This window comes from Salvelinus namaycush, chromosome 34 (genome assembly GCF_016432855.1).
Source record: "Salvelinus namaycush isolate Seneca chromosome 34, SaNama_1.0, whole genome shotgun sequence".
NCBI lineage: Eukaryota > Metazoa > Chordata > Actinopteri > Salmoniformes > Salmonidae > Salvelinus > Salvelinus namaycush.
Genome location: NC_052340.1, coordinates 517,269 through 535,242, shown reverse-complemented (window position 1 = coordinate 535,242; position 17,974 = coordinate 517,269). Strand labels below are relative to the sequence as shown.

Here is a 17,974-nt window from a genome sequence, read left to right as displayed (position 1 = left end):
CCTATTGTAAATCAGACACTGCAGTTAGATAAAAAATAATTTAAGCTTTTAAACGATATAAGATACTTGTATGTTCATAAATGTTTAATATTAAGATTATTTATTTGAATTGCGCGCCCTCCAATTTCACTGGATGTTGTCGACAGGTGTCCCGCTAGCGAGACACCTAGACTTAAGAAGATTTATGGGTCTGAATAAATAACTGCTTAAGCCTACCGCCATTGCACGTTCGCTCTTCTTTCAAACTACCCAAGATTTCTATTTGCTGCTGTATTTAACATTCAGCAAAAAAGAGCTTGCGTCCCTCTTAGAATAGTATAAGAAATGCAAAAAAATAATAATAATAATTTTAGTCTAGCTTTTCCTGCATGGGACTCCAAGAGCTAAGGAGCATATTTTAAAGAGTGGCCAGCGGAGCACAGGTGCTTATGTATTGTGCTTAGAGACAGAGGCCATAAGTTATACGCTTATTATGCATAACCCATCATTAATTAGCTAAATATAAGGCTAATACTACATTGAATGTATTACCTGAAAGAGGTAGACTAGGACATCTATATATAGGGCTGTATATGAATCTGGAACAGGATTAAATATTTTGGATGAGTTGATGGAGGGAGAGAAAGACTGCGAGAGAGTGCTCGCATGTGCACTGATTTAAAGCAACGATATTCAAGTGATAGGCTGTTTTAAAACAAGGTGACCCCCAAAAGTCAGATGGAGATGGGTACATTAGGCACACATTCGGTCTTTATATTACTGTAACATAGGCCATGCTGCAGCAAATGTAGGCCCACCTGTCACAAGAAAAAAAGTTACTATGATGAGATGATAGGTCTTCATGCATTGTGAACTGAGCTCCATCCTGAGATGGTCTGTCCCTACGCTGAGCGTTGATTCATCATGCCGAGGCCGTAGAGAAGCCTGATTTTAGACATCGCATATAATTTAACAGTTCCATTTCACGCCATGCTATTCATATAAATAATTGATTCGAATTGATTGGTTTCTTGCAGTTATTTATCCCGGGAAAATTGAATGGTTTTGGGCGGTACATCTCGGTAACCGGGTTCCCGTCATTCAACCCTAAATGGCAGTGATTAACCTCTTTGAATGCATATTAGTGCTCCCAATGTCAGATGGTGTTAATGGGTTCGGGACGAAGAAGCCTGTGTAAGAGAGTTGGGGGGTGAGGAGAGGCTGTCAAGGTGAAGGGAGCAGGATTATGTCAAATTCAATCAAATTTATTTACATCAGCTGATGTCACAAAGTGCTGTACAGAAACCCAGCCTAAAACCCCAAACAGCAAGCAATGCAGGTGTAGAAGCACGGCGGCTAGGAAAAACTCCCTAGAAAGGCCAAAACCTAGGAAGAAACCTAGAGAGGAACCAGGCTATGAGGGGTGGCCAGTCCTCTTCTGGCTGTGCCGGGTGGAGATTATAACAGCACATGGCCAAGATGTTCAAATGTTCATAGATGACCAGCAGGGTCAAATAATAATAATCGCAGTGGTTGTCGAGGGTGCAACAGGTCAGCACCTCAGGAGTAAATGTCAGTTGGCTTTTCATAGCCGATCATTCAGAGTATCTCTACTGCTCCTGCTGTCTCTAGAGAGTTGAAAACAACCGGTCAGGGACAGGTGAGAGAGTAGGGGGACCTGGAGTGGAGGAAGTTAATTGAGAGTGATGCAGTTCACCGAAAGGTGAATAAGTGTGTGTGAGTGTAGTGGAGAGGATTTGGAGATCTTTGAGACAGGGACAGAGGGGATAGGTGGAGAGCATACTTTGAGGTCATGGTATTACATGAAGGGAGGTTTTGTTGAACCTGTATTTAATCCAGGGAGCCCTTTCTCCCAAAGTGTGCACTTGTTCACTTCCCCTCATTGATTTAAAAAGAATGGACCTGGTATAAGAAATGTGGTGGAAACTGTCCAGCCCATGATTACACCGATTCAATGCTTTTATGAGGAGTGCACAATGCACACTTGGGGAGAAAGGAGATATTATTTAGATGCAGGGAGTGTACTGTGCGGTATGCGGGTGGAGTTCGATGAGGGTAGTGGGAGTACCGACCAGAAAGAGTGTAGGAGACAAGTGCTGCTATTGCAGTGTTCAATTAATGTGGATGGCAGTGAGTGTAGGAGGAGTGTGTGGGTCAGAGTTGTGGTATTTGAGTAGCTAAAAGGGATACCTTCCCATCGCAGTGTGCAGGAGCTTCTTGTCTATAAAAGACCATGAGTAGGGCATGGGTGTTTTTCCTGATCGCTTGGCCTGACTGGGAAAAACTCAAAGCTCCAGTTGGTCAAATCAAGTAGATTTAAAGTGTGGGTCTCAACTCATTACAAAATGAGGCAAGCGCACACATAGCTGGTCAGAAAACACTCCTGGGCCCTAACCATGAGAGCAACATACTCCCATGAGGAAAGCTAGTAAGTGGTTCGGGTAAGGTTAGGTTGAGGCATGCTAGTGATTGGTTAAGATAACGGTTCAGGTTATCCACCAGAACTCCTAATGAATATGAACCTCCCTTCGCCCTCTGCTCCTTGCCTCCTCCATCTCTTCCACTGCAGGCTGATGGTTGATTGAGTCGAGCCCAGGATCAATGCTTTAACAACTGCAGAGCAGACGCTAGGCCACGGCAGCCCAGCCCAGCCTCTCCCTCCCTGACTCCAAAGAGCAGGGTTGCGTCCCAAAAGGCTCCCTATTCCCTATATATATAGTACGCTACTTTTGATCAGGGTTCAGGCTCTGGTAAAAAAAAAAAAAGTGTGCACTATATAGGGAATAGGGTTCCATTTGGGACATAGCCCAGGCTTCCTGAAAGGTCACACTCAGCTATTCTGAGGAGATAAAAGCACTTGGCATCCCAGTACTGCTTCTCAGTCCTAATGACCAATGATTGTCCGATGGAAATGGCTTTCTAATGCTGGCTGTTTTTTTGAGGGTGTGGTGTGACTGGCTACATCCCGACTGTCCTCCAAGAGGATGTGTTGGAGTGTCAATCCTAATTTCAGTTATAGATTCACAAGTGGTCGAATGGATTTCCAGCATTTTGTTAAGACATTAAAAAAAAGACAGGTCTATCTGATTTAACCAGGGTGGATTCTACATTGATCTTACATGAGCCTGCCATCTAAAGATGTGCATGCATCCGTGTGTCAGTCTTGCACTAACGGTGTGATAGATGATGGATGGGAGTGTGTGTGTGTGTGTGTGTGTGTGTGTGTGTGTGTGTGTGTGTGTGTGTGTGTGTGTGTGTGTGTGTGTGTGTGTGTGTGTGTGTGTGTGTCTGCGTGCGTGCGTGCGTGCGTGCGTGCGTGCGTGCGTGCGTGCGTGCGTGCGTGCGTGCGTGCGTGTGTGTATGTGTCTGTACATATCCAAATGCGTGTGTGCATGAGTGTATCTGTGTGTGTGTGTGTGTAGCTCTGATCAATCTGACACTCCCTACCCAGCTCTTCTCTTCCTCAGGCCAGTGCTGTGCCATCACTTATCTGTCCTCCCCCACGCTCTATTTATAGACGCACAGCTTACCTCAGAGGCTTCAGGAAATAAGCAATGCATCTATAATTAAACAGAAGCTCTCTCTGGCTCTATTTTTTTCTCTCGCATACCATCTCTCTCCATCCGTATATTGTTTTCCCTGCATCCTGTCTTCTCTTTATGCGATAGCTCTTCGTCTGTGTTTACATGTGGGTTTACATGTGGGTTTTTTGGTCTATCTAGGCTACGTCTCTCTCTGTCCTGTGTCGCAGTTTATCGATGCGCATCCTCATGAAGATCTTTCTGTAGCTCATTCAACCACTTCGTGCCTTTCTCACCCCCCCCCCCCCCCCCTATTTTCAACTGTTTTTTTTATTTTGTATCTCTCTCTCTCTCTCTCTCTCCTCTTTCTTTGTATTCCCCTCCCTCTTTCTTGCTCTGTAACTTTATTGCCCTGTACTATCAATCAATCGAATGTATTTATACAGCCCTTTTTACATCAGCGGATGTCACAAAGTGCTGTACGGAAAACCCAGCCTGAAACGTCACACAGCAAGCAATGCAGATGTTGAAGCACGGAAAAATAGCTGTGAGTGGGCTCTTCCCTGAACCTCAGTGTTTCTGTCGAGGTACCATGCGTGGTGTAATAGTGACTCTCCACCATAGAGATATAGTATATACAGCGTCTATATATAATGTATCTTTTAAGCAAGCTCTCTGTTCTTCATCCATTAGACACCAGGGAAATCCCCCTGAAGCCAGGACAGCGGAGTCCCTTCCCATCTTCTGAAAGCACCTGAAACCCCACTTCTTTCAAAGAGCATCTTAAATACTCACCTGAATCCCTACCTCTTCAAAGAGCCTCTTAAATACTCACCTGAAACCCTACCTCGTTCAAAGAGTATCTTAAATACTCACCTGAATCCCTACCTCTTTCAAAGAGCCTCTTAAATACTCACCTGAAACCCTACCTCTTTCAAAGAGCATCTTAAATACTCACCTGAAACCCTACCTCTTTCAAAGAGCCTCTTAAATACTCACCTGAAACCCTACCTCTTTCAAAGAGCCTCTTAAATACTCACCTGAAACCCTACCTCTTTCAAAGAGAATCTTAAATACTCACCTGAAACCCTACCTCTTTCAAAGAGCATCTTAAATACTCACCTGAAACCCTACCTCTTTCAAAGAGCATCTTAAATACTCACCTGAATCCTTACCTCTTCAAAGAGCATCTTAAATACTCACCTGAAATCCTACCTCTTTCAAAGAGCCTCTTAAATACTCACCTGAAACCCTACCTCTTTCAAAGAGCCTCTTAAATACTCACCTGAAACCCTACCTCTTTCAAAGAGCCTCTTAAATACTCACCTGAAACCCTACCTCTTTCAAAGAGCATCTTAAATACTCACCTGAATCCTTACCTCTTCAAAGAGCCTCTTAAATACTCACCTGAAACCCTACCTCTTCAAAGAGCCTCTTAAATACTCACCTGAAACCCTACCTCTTTCAAAGAGCCTCTTAAATACTCACCTGAAACCCTACCTCTTTCAAAGAGCCTCTTAAATACTCACCTGAAACCCTACCTCTTTCAAAGAGCATCTTAAATACTCACCTGAAATCCTGAACCAACACAATTGCACTTGTTTTTGCTGATAGCTACTTTATTGAGGAAAGTGCACTTACTATGCCTGTGATATGTGGTCGTCCCACCTAGCTATTTTAAGATTAATGCACTAAGTCGCTCTGGGTAAGAGCGCCTGCTAAATTACTAAAATGTAATGTCGCCGTCCTGTCATCTACACTATATCCCAGCCTGCTCTCAGATCTGTACAGGCTTTTTTTAACGACTCTGATCGTCAATGTCACATCATTTTTTTAATAATACAGGTTCTTGTATGTATGTATGTATGCTCAAGAATAAATGTAATGGATCTTAAAACAGGTTTGTTGACTGACTGGTTTAACTTGAAATCGACATTGGTTTGTCTTGTGGGACTTATAAGAATACCTGTGTGCTGGAGGTTTTTAAAAGGACAACTGTCTTTTCTGTCACTGTCATGATGTCACACGTCCTTAGCTGATCTCTCTCTCTCTCTTTTTCTTTCTTTTTCTTTCTTTCTCAATTCAATTCAATCCAAAGGGCTTTGTTGGCATGGGAAACATATGTTTACGTTGCCAAAGCAAATGGTATAGACAATAAACAAAAGGGAAATAAACAAGGAAAATAAACAATAAGTCAACATTATACTCAACAAAAGTTTTAAAAGAATGTAGACATTTCAAATGTTATACTATTGGCTATGTACGCTGTTGTAACAATGTGCAAAAAGTTGCAGTATGAAAGGGAAAATACCTGAACAGATGAATCTAGGTTGTATTTACAATGTTGTTTGTGCTCCACTGGTTGCCCTTTTCTCATGGCAACAAGCCACATATCTTGCTGATGTGATTGCACACTGCGAAATTTCGCCTAACAGATATGGGAGTTTATCAATGTTTGATTTGTTTTCTAGTTCTTTGTGGGTCTGTGTGATCTGTGGGAAATATATGCCTCTCGTGTGGTCGTACATTTGGTAGGAGGTTAGGAAGTGTAGCTCAGTTTCCACATCATTTTGTGGGCAGTGGGCACGTAGGCAGACCTGGCTCTCAAGAGAAGACGGGCTATGGCGACCTCTCTAAATAGCAAGGCTCTGCTCACTGAATCTGTACATAGTCATAGCCAATAAAAAAAAAAATTGGGGTCAGTCACAGTGGTCAAGCTCACTCACTCACTCACTCACACACACACACACACACACACACACACACACACACACACACACACACACACACACACACACACACACACACACACACACACACACACACACACACACACTGTGCTGGCCCTGATATTTTCTTTCACATTGTCCTCTCCAACATGGTTCCATGAACTATGGTGGATGCTTAACCAGGCTTGTGCAGTACATTTTGGCTCGGATTGGCTCAGTAGTTATTTAGTTTATTTCAGTCTGGAGAGTGTCTGTGGAGAGAGTAGCATCAGTAGGGCTTAGGGCTCTATTCAATCTGTATCACTGAAGCGTTAAAGATTGTCGAATAGAAATGTAAAGGTGATTTCCGATTTGAGCCGACTTATGCAGGGTATACGGTGAACGCAGTCTTTTTCAATCATGCTGTAACGTTGAACTTCCGCGATACGGATTTAGTGGAGCCCCCAGTTTGATATGGCCAAAATGGACATTTGACAGAGATTCATAGGAGAATTAATTGATTTACAATGAGATTGAAAGTGGTGAGGTGCTTTGTCACAAAGAGTAAATATTTTTCTGTCTCTCTTGCTCTCTATATAAACACACACTCACACTCACACAGCTATGTCTTATTATACTTGTGAGGACATTTTGGGGTCCAATAATTGATTCCCATTCAAAATCCTAACCCTAAACCGAACCCTTACCCTAACCTTAACCATAACCCTAAACCTAACCCCTAAGCCTAAAATATCCTTTTGAACAAGTGAGGACTGGAAATGTGTCCTCACTTTGTATTTTTGTTGGTTTACTCTTCTTGTGAGGACTTCTGGTACTCACAAGTAAAGTAAAACATGTACAAACACACACACACACTGTTGAACTTGCAACATAATTATGGGGACAAAAAATCAAGTCACATGACTTACACTGATGGGAAGAATAATTTTGATCTGTTGTGCCAAGATTGTGTGATTAACAGAGAGTCATTGTTTTCTCTTTTTCTCTCTTTCTCTCTCTCCTCAGCCCTGATATTGCTTTTCTACCTGGTCTTCTATGGGTTCCTGGCAGGGATGTTCACGCTCACCATGTGGGTCATGCTGCAGACACTGGACGACAACATTCCTAAGTACCGCGACCGAGTGGCCAGTCCAGGTGACTTATTACGCTGCAGCAAAACAGACACTCAACCTAAACAGAATAGTGCTCATATTGAAATTCAACCATTCACTTACTCTTTCTCTCTCGTGCTCTTTTGCTTTCTCTCTCTCTCTCTCAATCTTCCTTTCTTTCTCTCTCTCTCTCTTCACACACACACATAAAATATGAATATGTCCACTCTTTCTCAAACATGTCATTATCTCTCACGGGACTGCGTTGCTTTCCTTTCTCGCTGCATCTGGACTGCTGTCGACACATAGACAAGGCTCCTGCAGAATGGGAGCATGCTCACTCACTAACACCAGAGCTGTCTCTGCTTGCGCCTGGCATACACAGTGTCTCGGACTCTGCTGCCGTGTCCCACTGAAGCCCTTACTGGCTTGACAAATCAAATCCAATTGTATTTGTCACATGCGCCAAATACAACAGGTGTAGACCTTACAGTGAAATGCTTACTTACAAGTACTTAACCAACAATGCAGTTTTAAGAAAAATAAGTGTTAAGTAAAAAATAGATGAGTAAAAAATATAATAAAAATAACAAATGATTAAAGAGCAGCAGTAAAATAACAGTAGCGAGGCTATATACAGGGGGTACCAGTACAGAGTCAATGTGCGGGGGCACAGGATAGTCAAGGTAATTGAGGTAATATGTACATGTAGGTAGAGTTAAAGTGCCTATGCATAGATAATAAATAGAAAGTAGCAGCAGCATGAAAGAGGGGGTTGGACAATGCAAATAGTCTGGGTAGCCGTTTGATTAGCTGTTCAGGAGTCTTATGGCTTGGGGGTAGAAGCAGTTAAGAAGCATTTTGGACCTAGACTTGGCGCTCCGGTACCGCTTGCCGTGCGGTAGCAGAGAGAACAGTCTATGACTAGGGTGGCTGGAGTCTTTGACCATTTTTTGGGCCTTCCTCTGACACCACCTTGTATAGAGGTCCTGGATGGCAGCAAGCTTGGCTGCAGTGATGTACTGGGCTGTACGCACTACCCTCTGTAGTGCCTTGCGGTTGGAGGCAGAGCAGTTGACATACCAGGCAGTGATGCAACCAGTCAAGATGCTCTCGATGGTGCAGCTGTATAACTTTTTGAGGATCTGAGGACCCATGCCAAAACTTTTCAGTCTCCTGAGGGGGAATAGGATTTGTCGTGCCCTCTTCACGACTGTCTTAGTGTGCTTGGACCATGTTAGTTTGTTGGTGATGTGGACACCAAGGAACTTGAAGCTCTCAACCTGCTCCACTACAGCCCGTCGATGAGAATGGGGGCATGCTCGGTCCTCCTTTTCCTGTAGTCCACAATCATCTCCTTTGTCTTGCTCACTTTGAGGGGGAGGTTGTTGTCCTGGCATCACATGGTCAGGTCTCTGGCCTCCTCCCTATAGGCTGTCTCGTCATTGTCTGTGATCAGGTTCTACCACTGTTGTGTCGTCGGCAAACTTAATGATGGTGTTGGAGTCGTGCCTGGAAATGCAGTCATGGGTGAACAGGGAGTACAGGAGCTGACTGAGCACGCACCCCTGAGGGGTCACAGTGTTGAGGATCAGCGTGGCAGGTGTGTTGTATCCAGTTGCAGAGGGAGGTGTTTAGTCCCAGGATCCTTAGCTTAGTGATTAGCTTTGAGGGCACTATGGTGTTGAACGTTGACTTGCAGTCAATGAATAGCATTCTCACGTAGGTGTTCCTTTTGTCCAGTTGGGAAAGGGCAGTGTGGAGTGCAATAGAGAATGCATCATCTGTGGATCTGTTGGGGCGGTATGCAAATTGGAGTGAGTCTAGGGTTTCTGGGATAATGGTATTGATGTGAGCCATGACCAGCCTTTCAAAGCACTTCATGGCTACAGACGTGAGTGCTACAGGTCGGTAGTCATTTACACAGGTTACCTTAGTGTTCTTGGGCACAGGGACTATGGTGGTCTGCTTGAAACATGTTGGTATTACAGACTCAGTCAGGGACAGGTTGAAAATGTCAGTGAAGACACTTGCCAGTTGGTCAGCGCATGCTCAGAGTACACGTCCTGGTAATCCATCTTGTCATGTGGCCTTGTGAATGATGAACTGTTTAAAGGTCTTACTCACATCGGCGTGATCTTACTCACATGGAGAGCGTGATCACACAGTCGTCCAGAACAGCTGATGCTCTCATGCATGTTTCAGTGTTACTTGCCTCGAAGCGAGCATAGATGTAATTTAGCTCGTCTGGTAGGCTATTGTCACTGGGCAGCTCTCGGCTGTGCTTCCCTTTGTAGTCTGTAATAGTTTGCAAACCCTGCCACATCCATCGAGCGTTGGAGCCGGTGTAGTAAGATGTAATCTTAGTCCTGTATTGACGCGTTGCCTGTTTGATGGTTCATTGGAGGGCATAGCGGGTTTTCTTAAAAGCGTCTTTTAAGCGGCAGCTCTACCCTTTAGCTCAGTGCGGATGTTGCCTGTAATCCATGACTTCTGTTTGGGGTATGTACGTACGGTCACTGTGGGTACGATGTCATTGATACATTTATTGATGAAGCCAGTGACTGATGTGGTGTACTCAATGTCATCAGAAGAATCCCGGAACATATTCCAGTCTGTGCTAGCAAAACAGTCCTGTAGCTTAGCATCTGCGTTATCTGACCACTTTTGTATTGACAGAGTCGCTGGTGCTTCCTGCTTTAGTTTTTGCTTGTAAGCAGGAATCAGGAGGATATAATTATGGTCAGATTTGCCAAATGGAGGGCGAAGGAGAGCGTCTCTGAGTGTGGAATAAAGGTGGTGTCAAGTTTTTTTTCCCCCTCTGGTTGCACATTTAACATGCTGGTCGAAATGATGTAAAACAAATTTAAGTTTCCCTGCATTAAAGTCCCCGGCCACTAGGAGCGCTGCCTCTGGATGAGCATTTTCCTGTTTGCTTATGGCCTTATAGAACTCATTGAGTGCAGTCTTAATGCCAGCATCGATTTTTGCTGGTAAATAGACCGCTACTAAAAATATAGATTAAAAATCTCTTGGTAAATAGTGTGGTCTACAGCTTATCATGAGATAATCTACCTCAGGCGAGCAAAACCTCTTGACTTCCTTAATATTAGAATTCGTGCACCAGCTGTTGTTTACAAATTTCCACAGACCGCCACCCCTAGTCTTACCGGAGGCAGCTGTTCTATCTTGCAGATACAGCATAAACCCCACCTGCTGTATGTTATCCATGTCGTTGTTCAGCCACGACTTGGTGAAACATAAGATATTACAGTTTTTAATGTCCCGTTGGTAGGATATTCTAAATTGTAGCTCGTCTATTCTGTTATCCAATGATTGTACAATGGCTAATAGGACTGATGGTAGAGGCAGATTACCCACTCGCCGTCGGATCCTTACAAGGCACCCCGACCTATGTCCCCGATATCTACATCTCTTTCTCATGCGAATGACTGGGATTTGGGCCTTGTCGGGTGTCTGAAGTAAATCCTTCGCGTCTGACTCGTTAAAGAAAAAATATTTGTCCAGTACGAGGTGAGTAATTGCTGTCCTGATATCCAGAAGCTCTTTTTTGTCATAAGAGACGGTGGCAGAAACATGATGTACAAAATAAGTTATAAATAACGCCAAAAAACACACACAGTGGCACAATTTGTTAGGAGCCCAGTGCCATTCATTTCTTATTCAGAGGAGCTGACTGCCGCTGCCAAAACACGCAAGCAATCAGGGAATTAACAGATCAGTCAAACTCTGACTGACTGCTGTTGGCATTTTAGAAATTAAAAAATAAAATACTGTGCCAGTGTAACAAAAAAAAAGAGAACAGTTCGAAATATGATCCTGTGAATTATGGAGCAGAGTTGTGTGTGTGCATGTGTGTAGGAGTTAGAGAGTCTGTCTCCCAGGCTGTGCAGGTATCCTCCCGCTGGTCTGCCAGTATAGAACCCATCTGTTCTGTCCCCACAGCCTCTCTCCATCTCCATGGCTCTGACAAAGAGGCCATCATGAAACTAACTCCCCTCCTTTAGGCCTACAAGTCCTAATACTGTATATTATAATAATAATAATAATGTATGCCATTTAGCAGATGCTTTTCTCCAAAGAGACTCACAGTCATGCATTTTTGTAAGGGTGGCCCCAGCAGGAATCAAACCCATGATATTGCCGTTGCAAGCACCATGCTCTACCAATTGAGCCATACTGCACATTTATGCCCTCTCCCATTCGCAGCCAAACTTCTCGAATGGGATTCTGTCTTGTAACTCTTCCTGCTCTTATAAAACTCATCCTGCTCTTGTATAAGTTTCTAAGGCTATGTAGCAGAACCTGCAGAGTTGCGGCTAAAATGCAAATCTTCTGACTAGCTTCTTTTTGGGGTTTGGCAAACAATGTGTAGATTGCAAGTATAGTATAGCAAGCTTCTCTCTCTCTTACACACACACACACACACACACACACACACACACACACACACACACACACACACACACACACACACACACACACACACACACACACACACACACACACACACACACACACACACACACACACACTCCTCTATTGACAATTTATTCCACCCACAGTCTCCTCTCATCCTTTATCCTCTTCTCTCACTCCCCTCCCTTTGTCCCCTCTTTTGGAGTCCTTCCATTATGTCGTCTGGCACCCCACGTCTTCTAATGGGTCCTGGGTGTTGACACCTTGAGGTCACAACTAAGACGTACTCGTCCGAATCAGCCACGAGTGAAATTCCATCACAGCGTCCTGATAATATGGCCTCCTCTGCCTCGCCGTTTGCAGACGGCCTGGCTGAGTCCCAAATGGCACCCTATTCCCTACATAGTGCAATACTTTTGACCAGGGCCCAAAGGCCTCTGGTCATAAAGTAGTGCAACCCCTGTCTTGACGGTCAGTCACCTGCTGACCCTCTTTGCCAGCAGGTTTTCACCTGGCGAGTGTTAATAACATTGGCGGTTTTGAAAACTTAGCTAATTAAACTTTTTTTTTGAACAACTCTCCCCGCAAACCTTTCGAACAATGTCAGGCAGCATAAGAATATAATAAGCAATACATGTGGCTTATTGTAAGTATAAGATTTTGATAAAAAATTATATTATATCTGTCATTTGCTATATGAAGAGCATTAATTAATGTGATAAACTGGATTTGAATTGGGGTCATTTGCGTGCCCCCAGAATTGAGTTAGCCTGCTGAGCTAAAGCCCAGGCATTCGCTCGGGGATCTAACACAAATCTTCAGGTCTCATGCAAGGATACTCGTCACGTGAGCGAGGTTGCCTGGACCATCTCCATAACATTAGTAGATGCAGACGGTTGACGTGACATGTTTCGCCCCTACCTGTCCTCAGGTTTGGTGATCAGGCCCCGGTCCTTGGACATCGTCTTCAACCACACCGACCCTAAGCAGTACAGCCAGTATGTCCAGCATCTGGAGAACTTCCTTCAGCGTGAGTGATAGAATCCCTCTTTCAGTCCCATACATTTTTTTCGAAAGAATGTGTACATTTCCAATGGACAAATACTCCAATGGACAAATACAGTATTAGTGTTGGGCCACCACGGTAAAGGAAATGAGAGATTAAGTAGTTAGAGTTGATTACACTTTGTGTACATGACTAAGGAGTATTCTACCTGACTTGAAAGTGCATTGTAATCATTGGCAGTGGCACTGGAATATGCGTATGCCACAGGAGTTTGGTGGCCCCTCAATTGGGGAGGATGGGCTCGTGGTAATGCCTGGAGTGGAATGACACGTGGCTTGATGCCATTCCATTCGCTCCGTTCCAACCATTATTATGAGCCGTCCTACCCTCAGCAGCCTCCACTGGTGTATGCATACTAACTACGTTTTACATACAAAACTGGCTAACTGATTATGTCATATGTATCCCAAACAAACAAACAAACAAGTAATGAATACGTTGCTGTGAAATAATTATTAGCTACAATTTTGACATAACATAATATTTAGGTGAATACTGTCTGTACCAGGTAAATAGCAGGCTGTCAAATACAGTGGAACTTGAGTCTGTGCCCTATGTTGGGACCCCTCAGAATACAACGACACTGTGCAGGAGAAGAACGAGCTGTGTATGGTGGGAGAGTACTATGAGCAGGATGACCAGGAGGAGAAGAAGGTGTGCCAGTTCAAGCGCAGTCTGCTCCGGCAGTGCTCCGGCCTGTCTGACACCACCTTTGGCTACGCCGAGGGCGAACCCTGCGTCCTCGTCAAGATGAACAGGGTGAGTACCCCAACTGGCGGTTGTCGGTTCTGCTCTTCTGAAAATGCATTAGACGGCATTAGCCCACTGAGCTAAAGCCTATAGACTGGAGCTTAAGCCTTAAAGCTATTAGCTCTGGGAGGTAAACACATGTCTTCAGGTCTCAGGAAAGGTCACTCATCACACAAGCGAATACTTACACGAATACCTCCCTATCTTCCATCCATTGCCTCTGGACAGCTTTTCAGTGTATCCTCTCTCCGTCTTCATGCAGAAGTAGAGTTTGTTCAAATTCATATTGAAAAGTGCATATTCTCTGTCCTTTCCACTGCACTTGTTTCTTAATCACTATTTGGAATATCCTCTGTGCCGACAGGGCATTCTGTGTCAGCGTCTGTTTGCAGGGATAGAGGTCAGAGTGAATTGATTGGTCTCCGTGTAGCCTGATTTGGTATTCAGTTAAATCCAACTTAAGGAATCCAATCAGGGGCAATTAAGAAGATTCTGAGGCATCTCTGAGAACGCTATGTTTATGACAGTCGAAATCCCTGGCCCTTCAGTAAGCAGGCAGCACACATGTGCCCCCCATCTACTGACTGGCCAGCTCAAATCGAATGACCTCATTGTGTCACTAACTGAGCTGCTTCTTAACATATTTGATCTCAAAATCAGTGCTTCCATTTTTGAGACAATTCTGAAATCTGGTGTCTCGATCATTTTTTTTACATGCAAACAAGTTTGTGGAATGGGTATGAAACGCATGTGAAGAAATGTTGCTATAATAGTATTTGAATGTATTCTTCTCACTCCTGCAGATCATTGGACTGAAACCGCGCGGGGACCCCTACATTAACTGCACAGCTAAGGTAAGCAAACAAACAGTTAATTGTGTGTGTGTTCCAGGTTGTGTCTCTGTGTGCTAGGACTTTTAGAGACAGGTTTTGTGTCTTTTTTTGTATTGTGTGTGTGTGTGTGTGTGTGTGTGTGTGTGTGTGTGTGTGTGTGTGTGTGTGTGTGTGTGTGTGTGTGTGTGTGTGTGTGTGTGTGTGTGTGTGCATTATGTGTGTGTGCACATGTACGTTTCAGTCTGTGTTTTCACACACGTGTCTGTATTTGATTTCTCTCCACGCTGCCTGTAGGGCCAGCAGTACACTGGTGGGTAAGAAATTGGGTCATAGCCCCCTATGTTTCCCCATGGTCCTAGCGCTAGCCTTTCTCCATTACCTTTCTGCGCTGCTTCTGTCCAACTCTGTAATGTGGCGCTTTGACCTCTGTTGCTTTAAACAGCATCCATGGCGTTCATGTTTTAGAGCTTTCTACTCTAACCCCTATATACAGTACCTAATCACCTCAGAGACAATATAGACTGAGGAATAGTCAATATTAAAGCGTTGATCTTCTTAGTAATTCGTGTCACTGACTGTATATAACTGCAGTTGGTGTATATATCTGTATGGTAAGCTGAAAAGGTTAATTCCATTGATTTTAGAACCCTGCTCCCCTGCACCATGGCTCCCACTAACAAAGTTTCCCTGGTGTTTGTCTGCCTCTGACATGACTTTTACCCCTTTTTCTCCACAATTTCGTGGTATCCATTTGGTAGTTACAGTCTTGTCTCATCGCTGCAACTCCCGTACGGACTCAGGAGAGGACAAAGGTCGAGAGCCGTGCGTACTCCGAAACACGACCCAGCCTAGACGCACTGCTTCCTGACACAATGCCCACTTAACCCGGAAGCCAGCCACACCAATGTGTTGGAGGACATCCCTACCGGCCAAACCCTCCCCTAACCGGGATGATGCTGGGCCAATTGTGCGCAGCCTCATGGGTGTCCCGGCCGCGGCCAGCTGCGACAGAGCCTAAACTCGAACCAGGATCTCTAGTGGCACAGCTAGCACTGTGATGCAGTGCCTTAGACCACTGCGCCACTCGGCAGGCCCAGGCTCTGACATTCTAACAACTTCTCTCTCTCAGTGCGCGTGATCTGGGTTTCATCCCTCCCTCGCCAAGACTGTCAACTCTGAACTTTGTGACCTGTTTGCAAATGTTTAAAGGTGTACAGAGAAACACTGATGCTGTACTCTGCTTTTCAGCAAAAAATGGAGGCTCTTTGAAATACTTCACTGGTGATTTAACTCCCATCTGTCCTCCTCTCGTTCTCTCTAAATTAATTTGAATTTCTCCTCTCCACCGTAGACCATTCTGATAACCATAGAGAACCATCTGGTGGCAGATTGTATGTGTGTGCGTGCGTGTGTTTGTACGAGTATGTGTGAGTGGTTGGTAGCTATATTATGCGTGCGTGCGCATGTGTGGTAACTGTTGTGTACTGTGAGAGTGTGTGGTGGTTTACACTATGTTGTGTGGTCCATGCCGTGTGCACATGTGTAAAGCTACAGTGTGTGTGTGTGTGTGTGTGTGTGTGTGTGTGTGTCTGTTTGTACACTACAGGGTTGTTGTATGTCGTTGTTTTCAGAGTTAGTCAGATTGTTGTTCTGAGAGTCATTTGTTCCAAGTGCATTCATATGTATAGTTCTGTGATCTCACACCTCTTCCTCCTCCTCCTCTTCCTCAACCCCCTCCTTCCTCCCCTTCCTCTTACTCCCACAGAGAGAAAGCCCCCTGCAGATGCAGTACTTCCCATCCGAGGGGAGGTTCGATAAGATGTACTTCCCTTATTACGGGAAAAATTTACATGTAAGTACATTACGCTACATATTTATATTGAGAAGGAAACTGTTCATGAGATTGAATGCAGAATAATTTAATTTAATTACAAGTAGTTAATGTTACCATTGTCAAGGCAGTCTGGCGAGAAGAGAATGCTAGGAAATGTATGGGAGTGGATTATATTCACCTGAGACGACATTAATGCCAGTGTATTGTCATGACAATGACTGTTATGTGTGTGGATGTGTGCATATATGAATAAACAGTGGTCCATCTCCATCTCTCCCTGTGTGTTTGCCAGTCAACCTACGTTCAGCCCCTGGTCGCGGTCAAACTTCTGCTGACCAAGGAGGACTACAACAACGAGCTGACCGTGGAGTGTAAGATCGAGGGCTCCGACCTGCGGAACAGTGACGACCGTGACAAGTTCCTTGGGCGAGTCACGTTCAGGGTCAAAGTGGTCGAGTAGTGGTTCAGGAGAACCACCAGCGTTGCACAATGCCTCTCTTTGAGTATAAGCAATGCCCTCACCCACCTCCACCTCTTCCTCCATCCACTTCCCTCCCTCCATCCAGGGGATCAGGGGAAGCTACAGTAGCAGGGTTGTGTGCTCCTTATAAACTAACAACATGAGCCCCCCCCCCCCCCCCCCCCCGAAACAAATACACACACACACCTCTCACCCCCACCTCCATTAAAGTTAGTGGTGATGTAGCGACATCGTGCCATAGTATGGACCTGTATATAGCTGTATTTGGAGCATTGAATTGATGTGGTGTCCCGTAGTGCTGTGCAGTCTGCTGTGTGTGATGTGTTGTTTCTGTATGTACATATTTGATGGCTATAAACACTGTTTTTGTCTTTAGCTCACTATGTCTGAATGCTGTAAGAAATCAAACTAAGAAATAGATGAATAGCTGTAATTTAAGATTATTGATTAAGAGAATACATGAAGGATGAAAAATGCCCCCGAAATATATCTGCTTATAATTCAACCTACCTGTCCAACATCTAAGGGAAGAGATTTTTACACCCCTATGGGAACTGTGCTTTGTACAGATGCCTTATGGTCGGTATGAGAACAAATTTTAAATAAAGATGATTTTAAAGATATATCTCAGTTTGTGTCCATTTACTTTTAGTGCCATGGCTGGGATAAATGAAAGGACAAATGTACTGCACTTTTGGCAATACGCCTTTTAATGGCAATTACCCTGACATTCGCAGAGGTCACACAAAGGTACACGCTGCGGATGTCAGCCCTTGTCAACAATGCAACTGTAAATCCGAGCCCAGCATTTGACTGTGGAGTTGAAAGCTCTGTAGTATTGTGTTGACATGCTGCCCTCACATGGTGGTCCTGTGGAAACAACCCTGATGAAGGTCTATTGACCCATTAAAACATGACCATAATTATATCCTACTGATTCCTGCTTACAAGCAAAAACTAAAGCAGGAAGTACCAGTAACTCGCTCTATACGGAATGGGTCAGAGGATGCGGATGCTACGCTACAGGACTGTTTTGCTAGCACAGACTGGAATATGTTCCAGGATTCATCCAATGGCATTAAGGAGTATACAACCTCAATCGTCGGCTTCATCAATAAGTGCATTGACGACGTTGTCTCCACAGTGACCGTACGTACATATCCCAACCAGAAGCCATGGATCCGCATCGAGCTAAAGGCTAGAGCTGCCGCTTTCAAGGAGCGGGACAC

The 17,974-nt window shown here is 44.4% G+C and overlaps 1 protein-coding gene across 1 annotated transcript in view; it reads left to right on the top strand.

Moving 5' to 3' along the window:
* The window catches only part of LOC120028767 (sodium/potassium-transporting ATPase subunit beta-3-like), a 46,858-nt gene extending 29,490 nt beyond the window's left edge, over positions 1 to 17,368 (top strand). The window contains exons 2-7 of the mRNA XM_038974004.1: positions 7,256 to 7,384; positions 12,713 to 12,811; positions 13,419 to 13,606; positions 14,401 to 14,451; positions 16,196 to 16,282; positions 16,557 to 17,368. Coding sequence (XP_038829932.1) covers positions 7,256 to 7,384; positions 12,713 to 12,811; positions 13,419 to 13,606; positions 14,401 to 14,451; positions 16,196 to 16,282; positions 16,557 to 16,724 — 722 coding nt within the window. The 3' untranslated portion in view covers positions 16,725 to 17,368. The remainder of the gene's footprint in view (positions 1 to 7,255; positions 7,385 to 12,712; positions 12,812 to 13,418; positions 13,607 to 14,400; positions 14,452 to 16,195; positions 16,283 to 16,556) is intronic.
* The last annotated feature ends 606 nt before the right edge of the window (positions 17,369 to 17,974 follow it).